General features: G+C 34.3%; 1 protein-coding gene across 5 annotated transcripts in view; it reads right to left on the bottom strand.

Moving 5' to 3' along the window:
• Nkcc (sodium potassium chloride cotransporter) overlaps window positions 1–18,017 on the bottom strand; it is a 62,426-nt gene that overhangs the window by 3,580 nt on the left and 40,829 nt on the right. For 4 of the 5 annotated variants that reach the window (XM_076786678.1, XM_076786693.1, XM_076786703.1 and 1 more), the window contains exons 7-16: window positions 14,125–14,456; window positions 11,391–11,622; window positions 10,429–10,550; window positions 8,844–9,043; window positions 7,389–7,536; window positions 5,917–6,158; window positions 3,745–3,953; window positions 3,476–3,587; window positions 1,811–1,914; window positions 1,011–1,125 (exon numbers count right to left, since the gene is read on the bottom strand). In XM_076786678.1, coding sequence (XP_076642793.1) covers window positions 1,011–1,125; window positions 1,811–1,914; window positions 3,476–3,587; window positions 3,745–3,953; window positions 5,917–6,158; window positions 7,389–7,536; window positions 8,844–9,043; window positions 10,429–10,550; window positions 11,391–11,622; window positions 14,125–14,456 — 1,816 coding nt within the window. Of the gene's footprint in view, window positions 1–1,010; window positions 1,143–1,810; window positions 1,915–3,475; window positions 3,588–3,744; window positions 3,954–5,916; window positions 6,159–7,388; window positions 7,537–8,843; window positions 9,044–10,428; window positions 10,551–11,390; window positions 11,623–14,124; window positions 14,457–18,017 lie in introns of all 5 variants that reach the window. The other variant, XR_013082126.1, reaches the window with a different exon arrangement.

Below are 18,017 nucleotides of genomic sequence, written 5' to 3'. Positions count from 1 at the left end.
AATAATTTTATTGTAAGTTTTTTCTTCATGACTTAGCAGGCGAGAAACTGAAAACGTGTTTTTTCATGAAATTTTTTTTCGTGACTGAAACTACCACTTTGAAGATTGAAGCTTCTTCTTTTTAACGATACTTTAAAAATCGACGTACGATTTTTTTAGCCGTTTTATCGAGCTTTGAATGAGAGATGTGACGCCAACTTTACAGAAGCATAAATTACACCAGGCTTGTCCAGAGTCGCCAGATCAAGGCTTGTCTCCTCACTCTAATTTCCCCTTCTACCGCGCTATTCCCCCATGCTTTCGCCACGGCTCCGTCACGTAACGCGATTCGTCTTATTGTTAGCAGTGCATACTCCGGTATTGACAGAGGGAGGGTAACTTTTTTCTTCAATTCGTGCTCCTTCCCCATCTGGTGACACTGGGCCTGTCCAACTTGCGGCCCGTGAGCCATATTTGGTCTGTTCTCCCACTTCTTCATTCTGCTATAAGCTGGGATTTGACGTTCACTAACTATTTAACACGGTCCTACCGCCAGAAGTGCATTGCATTTGTCTCTATCTAATTCAGACTATGATTCGATGTATCTTAAGTAGTGAGGGAACGGTCTGATTGACGGTGAGGACCGTGTGCATCGCGACGGAGAAGAAGTTGAGCAACCCTGAGTTACACCATGAGAGCTTTACACGACCGAAATAGTCCCACATTTTTGTTCCATACAACAGTTGTTGTAAAGAGGAGCCTTCAATCTTCAAATCTACGGCAGTTTCACTTACGAATGAAATTTTTGAAAATTTTCGTTGATGTTTGAATTTGCAGCATTTTTAGGAAAAATGGGTCTTCAGTTTCCTACCTGATGCATCATGTAAACACATCTTAGAAGAAAATGAACTTTGCTTTGCGAAAGTAGAGGCTTAAAGCTTTAAAACGAATCCAGGTTTATGGTCGTACTACCAGTTTTTACGAAAAGTAATGTTTCAATACTTTTTGCACCCACTGTATATCCAACTTACTCTTTTTCCTGTGCGCCAATATCTTGTTTGTGGTTCGCCAGTGCGAAAATTCTCATCTTACAATGTTCCCAATTCGAACGTGTGCTTATAATATACGGCAACAGAATCGTGAGACCTGCCGAATAAGAACTTCTGCCATTTACAAATGAGCCTATATTCTTGGACAAATGAATTGCAAACGATAGGAATATTAAAGTGTAATTGCCAGAATGTTTATAATCATACAAATTATTATGCATTTTAATTTTGAAGGCTGTAATTGAATATCAATAGTTAGTACAAGCATATTAGTACGACTGGATTGCCAGAGTATCTGAAGGAAATGGCTTGAGAAACTGGAGAGATGTGCAGCAGTATTGCACATCTATTGTTATCACGAGTAATAAAAATAAAAATAAACCCAGAAAAGCAATATTGGATTACTAGTGGTCACCTGTATTATATTACACTCCTCGGCGACCGAGGTCACTCGAGCTTCTTGCCCCCTCGTAGGGTATGCCCCGCGGTAGTGGGGATAGTTCTGGGACTTTTATCGGCTAGATATTTGGGACATATGTATATCGAGTAAAGACTGTACTTGTTTATCTTTCAAGTATAATAGCATAGACAAATTCTCGAACCATATGAAAATTATTATGTGAATTAAAATGAATTATAAAGCTAATATAATTTTAGTAAAAGTATAAATCAATGGAAACTAGTATTTAGCATTTGCGTATATTAAAATAATATTACTACTTCCGAGTAACAAACATTCCTATCGTTTGTAGATTCATACAAATACACTTTTCATGAATTACCTCCGTCGTCGTATAACCACCATACATCGATTGTTCCATTCTTATGTTTCTTTTGGAAAATTGCTAGGTGTTCAGGTACAACTGCCATTGCGTGCCGTTTTTCTCTAAATATTTGCAATATAGGAAATATTATAATATCATTAAAAAAAATTTTTGCTGCATTATAAAAATACGGGGTATTTAAAAAATGTCATATTTCCTTGAAAAGGGCGATTCCTGAGGTCATTTGATCTCACTTTTTCTGTTGCGAAAACTTTCACCGCGGCTTTGTTAAGGAGTTATTAACGAAAAACGCGGACCAACCAGAGTGCGGCTACTACGGAGAAATTCCGGCGCGGCTACAGGCTCGGTGAGCATGACGTTGGTATTTGCCGAGCCAAAATCCGTCCACTGTATACGCGCTCTGATTCACAAGTCCGCGTTTTTCGTTAATAACTCCATAACAATGTCGCGGATAACATTTTCGCAAAAGAAAAAGTTATTTCGAATGACTGCAGGAATCACCTCTTTCAAGGAAGTACAACATTTTTGAGGCACCCTGTATAACGTAATATAGTAGAGAGTATTCATTACTATATTCTTCATTAGATATCCTTTATCCGACTTCCTTGAAAACATGTAGTAAGAATTGCTTTAAGTTGTTACAGGAAAATTATGTAACAGACAATATTACTTTAATTTCAAAGGAAATAATTACTTTTGTATGGTATTACACTCCTCATTTATGACTATAGTGAACCTCGTGATATAGTTACATACTTTCGTATAATTATCAAAGAATAACTAAAATCTTGAGTAAGTACATGTGCATACAAAATTAAATTATTTAAAAATCCTCATTTTTTGCAAGAGTCGGTGGCGGATTTAGGGGGGAGGGGAGTGCTATAGGGGCTATAGTCCAGGGCGACAAAATACAGAGGCAAAAATTTGTTTAAAAATACCAAAGGCACAAGTCACAACGTACTAATAATTTTGTACTTTGTGTTATTGATAAACCTATGGGGAGAAAGTGTAAAAGGGAGCGAGCGAGAAGGGAGTTGACCCTTTAACGAGAGCTGGAGTGTAGAGATAGCCCCTAGGCGGCAGGAGTATAAATCCGCCACTGGCAAGAGTCTATTCTTTTTATAATTCATTGGAGGTTTCTCACGTTTCCACGAACTCCAGGTTCTCTCGCAAATGAAATGTTTTGTGAAATTTAAATTTAGATATTCCTAAACTGCCACGTTTTTCTGCGTAATTGTAATTCTCAGATATGCACGGTGGCGTCTTTCTATCCATTCTTTTAATATTTTTAAAGTTATTATGGATGACTCCGTGATTTCTCGCTAGATACGTGACATATCTGCCATCATAAAAATTTTTTTTTACTAACAGTAAGTAAATATAAAGTGTCTTACAGTTTTGTTGCACTGTCATTCTTTGCAAGATATCAAATTTAACTAATCTCTATTTTACCTGAAGTCGTAAGAGCCATTACAAATAGAACATTAATCGGGGCTTTTGGTAATTTTACGAAATTGTATAACTACATTGCGATATTTTCTAAATTTCAATCCTATGTATCCTATAGCTTTATCGTTATATATAAATAAATATTATATTGCTTAATTTTATAGTTCCAATTAAATTTCGTAGACATATAAATAAATGATGATTAGTTCTTACATTAACTTGTCGATCGCATGCTTCCTCTTATGTTTAAGGTGTTCCCGTGCGCTTCCATGAGTCGGTGAATCTCTAATTATCTGTGGCCCATCTATCGGCACAAATTGAGTTCCTGTAAAGTTATTTGTAATTTAGACGACACACTTAGCTGAATCACCCTGTATATGACGTGCGCTTTGTCTAAAATTTTCTTAGTAAGGGTACACGTATACATGTGTAAACTTACGTAATGTACGTACACGTATGTACAAGTATATAAATATAATTACCCATTGTGGGCACACTTTGGACTCTTGGAATTTCACTGGACATGGATAAGTTGCTGTCCACGTGCATCAAAGTACTTCCTGTCAAATCGTAGCTACTTTGTGCCAGAGCACCATGTTCTTCCTCACCATTTGCAGTAACTACTTCGGAACAATCCAAGCCTTCGGCTATTCGAAGCATAGCCACGGCTAATTTTTGGTCGAATGCGTTGCTGCAAACATACGTAATCTCACTTTTGCTATTACGTTCCGCACAGATATACAGTACAGTGCAAAAGTTTTTGGCCACTTACAATACACTAGTGATTTATATCTTTGTCGGTTAAAGAACACACACATACTTATGACGAGCATATATATTTTATTATCCTAACATAATACCATTATACTATAATGTACTGTGATGATATTTAAATCAGGTCATAACTCCTTCACTACATTTTCCAATAAATATGGGAAAACATGTGTTTCACATGTTTGATGAGAATACGACATAGATACAGTATTCGCTCCGTAACTGTCGCAAAGGTCTTTGCCGCAACTGTCCAAATTTTATCTCTACCACTGGGCGGATCCCCCCTGGAACCAGTCAAGCGGTAACCACGCTCGATGACCAGGTCAGCGAGGGGTCAAATATTGATGAGACTCACGCCAATGCAAGCAAAGCAAAAGTATTCATATTTTTTTCTGATTAAAATAATACCCAACACGATATAATTACAATTATAATTACTCATATAATATACGATTAAAGTTTTAGGCGTGAAAGAGGTCGGCGAATGGAAAAGAAAGAGAGGCAGAGAGTCAAAGTGTCGAACTTCAGTCCGTTTATTTTTTTCCATCACTATCATAATGTAGCATCTCTACTAGAACTTTTGCTCGGCAGACCCGACGATACGACAATTACGGAGATACTACTGTGTATTCAAGTATAAAACAAATTTTACGCGGTGGCCTAAGACTTTTGAACAGTATTGTATGTATTCTTGAAAATATGACTCGTTAGTAAGCAATGTCCTGTTTTATAATGGTCATTCTCAATGGAGTCCAGTTTAATATTTGCTACACACGAAAAATTTTGAAAAAAAGCTTTGCTATCTGTAATAGAAATGACATCATGGACAAATTGATTGATAAGTGGTCTTTAAGCAACAAGTTATTTCTAAAAGCAAAACAATCTGTAATTGGAATATTTATACAGCAATAATTCTTTTTAATATAAATGTATCATATGAATTTTCCAATTTTTTTCAGAATTGAACAGCATTACGAAGAATACAATATGTAAGATCTAAACATTTCCACTATCTTATTTTTAACGAAAATGTAAAAAGTAATTTTTCGTTTCGTTTTTAGTAAAAGCGTCCAGCACTGTAAATTATAATTCCAAAAAATGTTTGACTTCATATAATAATTAAATAAAAAATATACTAGACTTTATGTATTTTAAATTTATTAATTAATTTAAATACTCTGTACTGCAGTATTATTAGCTAACGATTAATGAAAATACAACCTGTTAATGAAAATAATAGTGATTCCACATTTCATTCTATTTTAATACTAAACAGTAGACTTAGGTAAAACGATTTAAGAAATGCTTAACTCCAAGTAAACGATGGTCGATAAACAGAACAAAGATAACGTCTTATTAGTTATCAGTCAAGGAAATTAACATGCTTCATGTCTAAATGAAAATTAAAACTTTTGTATTTCATATTTAAATAAATGGAAAATATCCTTTTCAGAGCAAATAAATTCTTCCAATTACATGTTGAAATCTACATGTGTTATTACTTTTTGGAGTGGAAATAATTTATAACGGAGCAAAATCAATTTTACTTTTAATAAGGTATAATATTTAACAAAATAAATGCATTTCTGTTTCATTTGCGTTATTACACATTAATTTATAAAACTACGAATTTGCCAAAATATTTTTTATTTATAACAGCAATATCAATTTTTGTTAGCAAATGATTAATCAAATGCAAAAGATTAAGAATACATCTTGCTTTTCGTGTAGAGCGAATAGAAAATAGAACATGTGTTATTGGTGATTGATACTCGAGAGAAGATGGAGTTGTAATAAAGGCTTATTGTTGTCATGTTATCCTTGTAGGAAAGATAGCTTTGGACGAAATATAAATTAAATAACAATATCTGTGGTCTTACTGGAGGACATTGAAGTATTCCTGAAGGTCTTTATGGTTGCAAGTTGCCCAATGTGTTTTGTAGCCCATTAAAACAATGTTTGGCGATAATTTTCCAACGCCTGTTACTTGCATCAAAGCTGAAGCACCTCGTTCGAAACTTAATTCCTCCACCATGTGATAAAACGATTTTATTCGTTGGCGATGCAACCACGCATAACCATTTCTCAGTCGAACTGAACGTAGTCGATACGATAGATTTGTCTAAAAATATGTTGGTATATTTAAATAAATGAATAATATGTGGAACACAGAACTTTAAAATTATAATCAAGTTTAAGGTGAGGTGTCATTCTATACCAAATCGATCACTTTTTGACCTCACCATCGGCGATTTTGTTCTAATTGATATATGTTGTAATCCAAGTGAAATTAGGGGGTCATCATTTTTCCGGTTTAGAATTTGTGTAAAAATTACAGGCCATCGAAATTTACAATTTTTGTCCATCTTGGCGAAAATGGGCTTCAGTTACGAATTTTTGTCTCAGGAACTGTTTGTCTGATCGAGCTAAACTTTTTTGGTTTATTCAGAAAGGATTGGGCTATTGTAAAATAATTTTTTCAACCTCAATAATTAACTTTATAATGTCGAAAAACGTAACCGAATTCTTTTTTTGCGTTTTTTTCGATGAGGGGCCAAGGTTTTCGTAAACAATGAAATGATTGAACTCGCACCCGTTATATCAATTAAAAATGTTTTAAAAGAAAATAAATTTTATTTATCACTAAATGAAAAATAAAACGTAATTGTTTTATTGAGGATATAGGGTAAGGGACTCATTTACCGTGCAGGTACCAATTACTGTGTCTATATTAATTATACTTATTTTTAAAGCATAATCAGTATTAAAAAATATATACATACATATTATATTATTATATTAGATTTTAATGAAAAATTTTAATATCTCTTTTTCAATAGTCATTATGCTTTAAAAATAAGTATAATTAATATAGGCACAGTGATTGGCACCCCCACAGTAATTGGGTCCCTTAACCTACGTGTCTATTCTATGTTTGGTAGACAAGCAATCATTTTTCATAAACCCAGGCTACAAATTCTCTATTTGGAAGTGGTAGAAATTTTAAGTTATATGTGTACACATTATCTTAACACATGTACGATGGAGGTCACGTAAAAAATCTGCTACGAAACCATTTAATAACTTATAACGTTCACTATCCAGACATTTGAACTTACAGAAAAAATGACGACTTTTTAAGATGAATAATAAACATGACACTGTGTACGTATAAAACTATAATAGTGCGTGTTCCCTGGGATGTTTCTTTTTTTAATTCCGTGACGTAAAAAACGCCTGAAAACTTTTCAACAGAACTTTCAGAATATTCTGTATAAATATAGAAACGCTGCGTGAATTCGGCAGAGTTGAAGGCCGCGTGAAAAAAATCTTGTTTAGTTACATTACATACCGGAAATACTTCTCCGCATATCAACAAGGAATGGTTTTTTGTAATGAGATTAGCCAGATGCAGTAATGCTGGCCTGGCGCCAGGTGGACCAGCTAGTGCCAAAATTTGAGGAGCATAATTCTTCACGTGCTCATCGATGGAGTTCAGTCTAGAAAAATGGAATTAATCATATCTGTAGAGTAATGTCACTAAAATTTTATTTATCATTTTAAGAAAATTCGATCAACCCTTGGCATACAAAGCGAGATCATTCAGGTACCTCAATACTTGCAGTGATTCATAATTGCGATTTTCACCACTTTTAATGCGTAACTCATAAACCAATTAACTAATTTCGATGAAATTTTCAGCATGGATATAGCTTGTTTGAATTTACAAAACACATTTTTTAAGTTTTCGATACAACACCAGATAAAAAAGTTGCCAAAATCAACTTTTTCTATTTTCTTTTTGTGATTCTGATCAAATGTAAATTTAAAGAATTTTCATTACACGTCATCTACTAAAATAGTCCTAGCTTTACAGAAAAACTGATGTCATTTCGTCTATTTATAAAAAGGTTATTTTGATTTAAAGTGTGTGTGATCAATTATGGGAGTTACCAGGTATGGGGTTACCGTTATTTTTTAGGTGTCTCATTCTGATTTCCAGTAAATAAATTCCGGTAAAAAAGTAGAATGATTTTTGGAGAAAAATTAAAAACGTTTGTGAAGGTATCAGAAAGTCGATCATTTCACCTTACAATTAGTATGCTAAGGGTTAATTACGAATGTTACGTAGAGCAATACGTATTTGATCATTTTATACAAAATTCAATATTTACTGCCAAAATATTACAAATACTGACTGCTTTCGGTATATGTACATGACATTGTTTTATTATATCTTACGCTATTTTTATCAAGTACAAAAGCGAAAATATTAAACTATCAAATCTGATACAGGAGAGCTTGCAATTGTCAAATATTCCAGTATCTGAAAATGATTTTATTCGAATCTGTATTGCAAACACATATTTCGCAAAGCAACTCATTTAAAATAAATACATTAAATTTCTGTTTCCATTGTTTAATCATAAAAAAGCAATGACTGCTCATTAAAAATCATTTTTTACTGCAATTTTCTATATTTTTTTTTATAAAGAGTCATTGTCCAGAAGGTGAGGACTCTGTTGTCCGAAAATTTAAATATTAATTCGAATACGTGAAGTATTAGTGTATATCGCAATCATATAAATCTTACATGATCTGTTTTTTATGGTATTTTATATATTTAAAATAAATTTTTTTTATATATATTTTTAATTTATTTTCATTTTTTTAAAATAAATTTATATATTTCATATTGAAATAACAGGAATGTCTGGAAAATCAATTTTATGGTCGCGAGCTTAAAAGAATTTAACACAAAATATCTTGTTATTGTATGTACATAGAAAATGTGTACCATTCTTACCGGTATACGATAGACAGAGCCGTTTTGTAAGTTTGAGCTTGCGTACTGCTGCCCCAATTTACGTCTGGCTTCCGGTAAACGACTATCAAATACAGCGCGAAGATAATCACGAAGGTAACTAGTGATGTCACCCAGTCAATTAAAAACATTATGGAAACGCAAGTGATAAAACCGAACAAGGACAGCCAGGTGTTGTAATACTGTAACAAATTATTAAATTGCATTAATCACGTTCACTGCTTGCTATTAGACCGCGGATCGTTGTGCATTCTTAACTCCCAAACATTTAAAGAAATCAATAAAATATAACATTTTCTATAACTTAATACGGTTTTATAACCATTTCTAGGAAAACTATAGATACTGAAGATAACATTTATTATGTTTTTCACAAACATCCATAAAGGACATTATTAAAAAGACCAATGTGTAGAAAAGAATTCCGAAATGTTAATTACGAAAGCGAATATTCAATCTTTGTGTGTAGATTAATTGATTGTTTCGTTCGTAGTTCGTGAATTAAATTGGTTCCGTGGAACCACGGAACTAGACTGTATTGAGTTACACTTTTTAAACTTTAGTGGAGAATAGAAACACAAACTTTAGGGATAGGTATATATACAGGGTAGTCAGTAATTAACGGTACAACCGGAAAGAGGATGGTTCTACATAAAAAAGTAAATCGAAAATGTAGAATCAAAATTTTTCATATGAAGCTTCACTTCCGAGAAAATCGAGTTTGAAAATTCGATGAACACGCTTGTTATCGAATAGGAACCGTCTGACCAGAGTGTCGCCAAATGAGGGGAGGGAATACGAATTGAGGGAAAAAAGTTTCTCTCTCTCTCTCTCTCTCTCTCTGTCAGTACTGGAGTATGCATGAAAGAGACGAAACGCGTCACGTGATCGGGCCGCGGCGGAAGCGTGGGGTGTGGCGCGGTAGAAGGGGAAGTTAAAGTGGGGATACAAGTCTTGATATGGCGACACTGCGTCTGACGCGTCTGTTTATGTCTTACCGGTTCTACTTACAAATGCTAAATAAGCAAACTTGACTGATTTAACGATATTCTAATAAATTCGATAATCATATTACATTGTAAATTTTGAAAACAAATAAATTAATAAATTTTGAGACAAAATTGTCCATACAAGAGATTCACACAACAAAACGGCAACTGTTTAGCAGTTGGATTATACATAATTTTCCAAATTATAGTATTGGTATTAATGATTTTTAGATCATAAATAAAATTAAATAAAGTGGATACAATTTCAGAAGACAAGGACAATTGGCTTTGAAATATTACATTCCTTTTGGGCCTCAAATCATATAAGTCGTATTTCCAAAATTTGAAGTGCCCCGAAACATGGTGGTACAATTTTATAATGAATCATACTGAACAGATCTCATCCCACAGAAGTAAATGTGTAAACACTTTATAGCATGATTAGATACAGAATTATTATACAATTATTTGAATTATTATTAAAGAATTATTTGAAAACCCACTTAAGGGTTGATCAAAAATGGAAAAGGAACAGTTTGCACATTTTATTTTGGAGATATTTTTAATATTCTTCTTACCCTAAAGGTAGGACGCCATCCAATCGGTCGAATTAATGCCGCGTGAAAAGTGCAGAAATTTATTAAGGCATATGACGCCAAATAGAAGTTTGAGATCAAAGGCGCTACTGCATTCAAGTTCGCTGCAAACAGAAACGATGGACACAACAATTATATTATAATACTACAAAATACAGGCACATTATTTAGAATAATATCAAATGAGTTTTGAATTTTGTGTAATCCTAATTCAAAATTAGGAATGGACTTTTATGGAGATAGAGTGTGACTTCAAACACAAAAAGAACTCGTAAAAAATCGTTCATAAAATTAATGAAACTAGTTTGAAAATATATTTTTGCATCATCTGATTTTTTAGAATCACACATGCTGTATGTACCAATTATATTTTTTTGCTTATTTTTAATTTATACCATTTTTCATTTTTAAACGTAGCATCACTAAAACATTTTCGTATAATTAATATGTAGTTGCTATATATAAGCACATGCGTAACAATATGACTTGACACCATTTTCATATTAGAACAAACAATTGTTATAATATAAATCAGGTTAGCCGGAATCAAAAGTGTACATATAAAAGTTATAAATAGACTGTGGATTTTTGTGCAAAATAAAAGTTGTCTGCATTAATTACAATACACATGAGCAACATAGACATTTATTTCTTTTCTTAATAATGTTATTCGATGGAAAACAATACAACTTTAAATGTTTTTCTGTTTTTTGTAATTTTGTCATAAATGCATAAAATCCGCGGTCCAGTTATAAATAACTTTCACTTTCCTTCGTAAGATTGATTTTATCAAAGGCAATTGTCAGTTAACTGTTATTTATTTTTCAATGGCATAAAATTTAACGAATGTCGTCAAACTTAATATTTTTTGTTATTACCATATATAGTTTATTTCACACTGAATATTTACTATCGTTTATGAAAAATTTAGATATTTATTTTACCTATCAAAAGGAACAATGCTGCAACAAAGAACGTCAGAACGTATCCGCGGTAAGGTTCGCCGTGTTTACCATATCCTTTGCTGAAGTATATTAGGCCGGGATAAATACGATCTTGGCCTAATGCCTGTATCAATCGTGGCACTGACAACAAGTTTGTCAAAGCAGTCGACAGAGTTGCAGCGAAACAGCCGGCGTAGATGAATGGGCCCCAAACCGACATAAGTTGCATTACCTGAAAATAAGAAAGAGATGTAAGTTCGTGTTGTTACAATCAGTACCGACTGTCCTAGCGCAGTGTTGCCAGATGAGGGAAGGGAGTATGAATTGAGGGGAAAAATTACTCTCTCTCTCTCTCTCTCTCTCTCTCTCTCTCTCTCTCTCTCTCTTTCTTTGCAGTACTGGTAAATGCATGACAGAGACGAAACGCGTCACTCTGACCGAGCCGCTGCGGAGGCGTGGACAGTAAAGGTCGCCCCACATAAGACAGGCAAGATGCCGAAGTTGTTTGAGCGTCTAGATTCAAGAACAGGGGTTTAGAAATCTTTTCTGTCGTCGTTGGGCCATAACTTTGAACGTTTTATTGCTTCCAGATGGCCTTTCGAGAGTACGTTGACGATTTTCTGCCTGCAGATACGCTCACTCCTTATGGGCGACGATTTCAGGCGCCCAAACAACTTCGGCATCTTGCCTGTCTTGTGTGGGGCGACCTTAACGCGGTAGAACGGAAGTTAAAGTGGAGACACAAGCCTTGATCTGCCGACACTGTCCTAGCAGTGTCGCCAGGACGACAAAATCGAGGGGAATACAATGTACCCCCTTCTCTTTGATTGATTGAGTGGGACACCAAGCGTCGCCTCAGTCGCGCGCGGCACCACGCGGCACGTCATGTGACCACTCTACGGTCTTAGTGGGGACCGTTGGAGTGTGCTCATGGTGGTGGAATGGGATATTGGAAGGGGAAAAGGAGGAGAGGAAACAGATACTCAAATGGTTATCATTTGACAACATTGTGTCGTAGCGCCCAAAACCCAAGACATTAGCGAACGCGGTGGTGTGCGCTGCATGAAAGAGAGGTTGCGGCGGCGGCGGCGGGAGGGGGAGGGGTTAGAGTTTGAGGGGTCCCAATCGCGCCCACCACTGGTTACGATATACAGCAGGCCTGGACAACTTCTTCCCCGCCATCGCTTCACAACCCCCACTACCAGTGTGCAGGCTCTCCCACCACTGGCACACTTTTGGAGACAACCTCCTATACATATAGGTTCCTAGCCCCCTGCCCCCTTCTCCCACACACTATAGGAGCATGGTGGGTGGGTGTGATCGTAGGGGGGCTCAAAAGTGGGAAGACGACTCGCGTATGGCTTGCGTGCCACCAGTTGTCCAGACCTCATATATGTATAGGGTGATTCAGCTAAGTATGCCACCTAAATTACATGTAAACTATTTGCTATATGAAAAAATGGTTGAAACGAAAGTTGCATGGTTTCAAGAGTAGCATACAATGTAATAATTAGTATTTCTCGATTTTCCTTTTTTATCGAGATATAAAGCACACCTTGAGTTTCTTTACTGTGAGAATAAATTTTAACCTTGTTACTATTTATAAATCGTTGTAGATTGTTAGCAAAACCTGGAACACCCTGCATATGTACTACTGTTGTTTTTTGAATAATCAATCATACATATGTATGTACATGCTTATTTAACAGGGGTAAAGTAATCTAATTGTTTGAAATATCAACAAAACGTCAGGTTACTTTAATTTTAAAAGTACATCAACACTTCAAGTGCCACGTCGGTCATATAGGATGACTGACACAATTTTTTACCAAACTGAAAATCAATTTGTATTATAATCTATTCATTAAATCAAATTTTATTAGGATCTGCGAGGTGTAAGAATGTTACAAAAATCATTTCCATGATAAATATTGTTTTCTCTATTTTTGTGTTATTACATGAGTTGTTTTGACCTTCTGTGACTTTTATGGTGATTGGTGTGGCACTCAACGTGTTAGTTTAACTTTGCATACTGAAAATATGTAGAATATTAATGGTTCCATAGTACTAAAACTGTAATCGAGTCTGGATATTCATCAACAAACTAAACATCTGTTGCCTGAGAATATTATCTTTTGAACAGGAAGTTTGCCAGCGAGGACAGAAATAGAATAAGTGTTAGAGTTCATTGACACAGAATAATTTAATTTTAAAGAAACGCTATTATTATTTATCAGCAACGTAGTGTCACAGTTTTTAGCAATGTTCAGGTGTTGTTTAAAAAATGAAATATGGCTTTCTCTTTCTGATCATTTAAGAAACTAATAATTAAATTGCGAATTTTACGTATATACTGCAAAAATAAGTAGATGAAATATAAAATAGTAAAAATACGAAAAGAATTTGAAAATGTCTTTACACTACTTTAAACTTCTTGATATTATTTACAAAGTAAACAAAATTGACTTGCTGCTGTCACTGTTAAAAGTGTACCGTCGCCTCGCGTCGTGAGTAACGGGCATAATGTAGTCTGTAAATAATCCGCGGTTTTTGTCTGGAAATCATCAAACTATCCAATTTTTTAATATTATTGAAAGAAGTAATTTTCATTTAACTTCCGTTTCTTACCATTGATTTCTGGTGTCTATTGATAATACCACGTTTTGGTATTTTTGTTGTTGTTAACCTGTTTAGATTTCGCAGTAATTAAGTAATTAATTGAAACTATGCTCACCGAATAACTGTTGTGTAAACCATACGAACAATTGACTTGTGGAATGCAATTTATAATTGTGTTGTTCGCGCTAACGAGGCCACTGGCATCTCTTAAGGCTGCACCACCCGCAAACAAAACGAAAGTGAGGTAACTCAGCATCGAAATTAGCAGAGCGAGAAGGGTTCCGATCGGTATGCTGCTGGCTGCGTCTTTCAAGTCACCGGATATATTAGCTCCTGCTTGAATTCCGGTCACCGATGGAAAGAAAATGGCAAACACAGAGAAGAATGTCTGGTTGCTGTTCTCCGAAAAACGGTAATCTGGTCCCATGTTCTGCATGAACACCTCGGCTAAAAATAAGTAAACAACACTGTAGGATAACTATAAAAATTAATGTACTGTTTTAATTTATTACATTTGATTAACCTTTTGATTAACTACTAAATACACGAAGCATTTTCAATTATATCCAGATTATACTTTGTACACCTATTTTTTTTTGACGAGGTGGTAATCCAAATTACGGATTCCCAGCCATTCCTGAGGAAGGCGGGGATATGTGGGGGACTCCCCCCCCCCCCGGGCCCTCAGACGCCTCGTTGGGGCCGTCTGGGGTCCAGGTATACCCATTAAATCCACCCCGGTGACCCACCCTAGGCGAACGCCACTGGCCCCCTCCCCTCCTCATGATACCCCAGGTGATACTTTGTATATCTAAGTATTATTTAATCTTCATATTTAATTTGCTTTCTGTAAAGATCGTAAAGACAAACGTAAAATGGTTATACAACATTATGATTATAGATCATTCATAATAATATTGTAGACGTTATTTGCGATAAGTTGACTGTGGATTTTATGCGTTTACGACAAAAAACGAATTAATTTAATACGATTTACAACAGAAAAAATATCAAGTCAATTTCAGCATGTTAATATATTGTTTTCAACTTATTAAGATTGTTCGGTCTCAAGTAGACCGAACGTGAGATGTAAACACGGTCGACTGCAATAGCCGAGACACTCGATGCGACCCGACGCACAGTGCGGACAAGTCGGCACATCTCACTACATGTTTATTTGACGACGTATGAAAATTTCCTTTGGCAGAACTGCATATTAGCAGGAAATTCATATTATTATTCATTTAAAAATCATTTAACAATTTTTGTTATGCATAAAAATTGTTTTTCTTTTTTTCAATTTATTAATTTTATTGTTAAATTTAATTTTTTGTGAGTAATTACCATTACATATGCATTAGTAACCAAATTTAGATTTTTGTGAAAAAATTTGGCCATGGAGGCACTCTCTAAAGTGCCAAAAATCGAAAAATATTACATTAACTGTAAATGAGTATGCAATAATAATTCTGTGTAATGGAAAGTGCTTACCAAGGAATATGCATTCTTTATACATTTAATAAAGTAGATTTATTTTTTGTACAAATTTTTAACGGTAGTTTTATTCGTTAATTGCATATAAAACAAAAACGGCAAAATATATCCTGAGATTCATGCATATTCGGATACATTACTTATTATAGTTTAAGAATTTCATAGTTTTGTCTCCCACTTTTTGCGACTCTTAATTGTATAAACTTTTTACGAAGTGTCTATACCTTTCCTTTAGGATATATCGTGAAAAATTTGTTATTTTCTTTTTAAATGTATTAATTATATTGTTACATTTCATTTTCTGTGAATAATTAACAATAAGTATACATTTGTAAACAAATTTGGATTTTTGTAAAAAATTTTTCAGGTTACAGTGGCGAATTTACTGGAAAAGTTCAATATTCGTGTATATTACGATATGAAATACATTTCTTTTGAAAAACATGCGTATTAGGATGGAAATTGTTAATAATAATCATATAATAATCATTTTTATACATAATAAAATTTTGCAATAATTATATAACAATCATTTTTATGTATTCTTAATTTGTTTTTAATACATGTTTGATATGATATATGATGATATATGATTATATTTATACATAAGATTGAACATTAGATTTATACATAGAAAAATAAAATTGGTACTACATGCCTATATCCATACATAAAGTTTTAATTCATGAGTGTGACATTATTAATCATTTTCATGTCCCAGTGGGACTTCTGTCTGAGGAGGCTTTAGAAGCGAGACACAAAGAAATCAGAAAATATCGTCTGAATTATACACGAAAAACCAGTAGACAGGACACGAACACCGACTTATTCAATTATCTTTTACTCACATCCGATCCACTTATTTCAACACATCGAAAAATCTTGCAATTTTACTGAAATTGATCAGTTCTTAATAAGAAATGAGCAAGATCAGGAGGGTCAATGATTTTGGATCGCAATCAAAGTATTGAGAATGACTCGGATAGCGAATAGCGTTTTGTTAAGTTTATTAATTTTATTTACTAGTATTATAATTTGTTAAAGTTTATTATTGTTAATTTTACATATGGTTCATTTATTATTAATTTTGTTCTAAACTTGTTAGTTTTTAAAAATAAATTTGTTAATTTTTAATAATAAATTTTTTTTCTAAAAATTGTTATTTTTTTTTGTTAAAATTATTAACTATATTGGTAAATATAATTGTCCGTAAAAAATTTCCTCTATATATACATTAACACGTTGGGCCCGGCGCAGGTCCCTGAGGACCGGCACTATAATTTTCGTTTGGCTGGCGTCGGTCCGTGGGACCGACAGTATTAAAGTTAAAAAATAAATATAGTCTCAATGAAATGTGATCAAATGTAGTTTTAATGAAATTTATTGAAACATTCTAAACAAAAATGCGGCTTATCTTTACACATATTACAATACGTAACAACTTTTTTGGTAATATTTGTAGCTGTCTTTCGTCCAAATAGTGTTGAATTGTTATCATAACACTTCGAACAATACCTTTGGACTTTATGTACGTCTCCTTCCTTTTTATATAATTTATGAATAATTTTTTCACGTTGGATTGGAGTTTCCTCATCTAGCCGCCGTGTGAGTTCATCCGTCAATTGTTTGCCAAATGCCGTGACTGATATTTTTTTTCCTGTCACTTCTTGATACATAAACAAGGCATTTATAACAGCGGTATTTAGAAATAGCTCAAATGCTAGCTTCTTATACCACTTGAAAGTTTTTCTCAAGGGACTGCCATATGCGCTCATTTGATCTGACAAATCAATACTAGTCTTTGCTGTATTATATGCAGCCACAATTTTTGGTTTTGGCAAAAATCCTCTTTTTGTTTTCACAGTTATCATTTCGCTTGAATGTTTTGTGGACAGGACCAAAATAAAAAACGAAAAAGAAAAGACGTCGAAAATAGCGCGACAAAGAAGAATTCCTTATTTCTTGGCGGTACCCTACAACATTGTATCGCTCGCCGACTGCCGGCTTAACCGAAAGGACAGCAAATTCAGCGCCGGGCTCAACGTATTAATAACCAAACTACGAGAAGTGCCAAAAACAGGCCGTTTGTCCGCACTGTGCGACGGTCCCAAAATTATTGGGTGTCATCGGACCCCACTTCGAGACCTCCGTGAGAGAGCCCATTGACAGGTCAATATACAAACATTTAGTTTTCCAGATCGTTTTTCCCATATTTTTCGCACCTAATTCATTGTATAATCTAAACACAGTTTCACCAAAAGCGCATCCCTACTCCGAAGGCCAAACTGCACCACCCACTCACCAATCAGAAATCTTTTAGTCACCCCATACAGTTTTAAAGACAGCCAATAGAAAAAGATCAGAGCTAACATTATACACGACACGACACCTACAATCAGAACACAAAATTTACTCTCATCGAACACGTCTAACTATCTCGACTATCTCTAACCATCTCGAACCTAAAACTTGTACACGGTTAAGTTTTTAAATATATATTAAAGTGTTTTGTTA

The sequence above is a fragment of the Halictus rubicundus genome, chromosome 1 (genome assembly GCF_050948215.1).
Source record: "Halictus rubicundus isolate RS-2024b chromosome 1, iyHalRubi1_principal, whole genome shotgun sequence".
NCBI classification, from domain to species: domain Eukaryota; kingdom Metazoa; phylum Arthropoda; class Insecta; order Hymenoptera; family Halictidae; genus Halictus; species Halictus rubicundus.
This window is presented reverse-complemented; position numbering and strand designations above follow the sequence as displayed.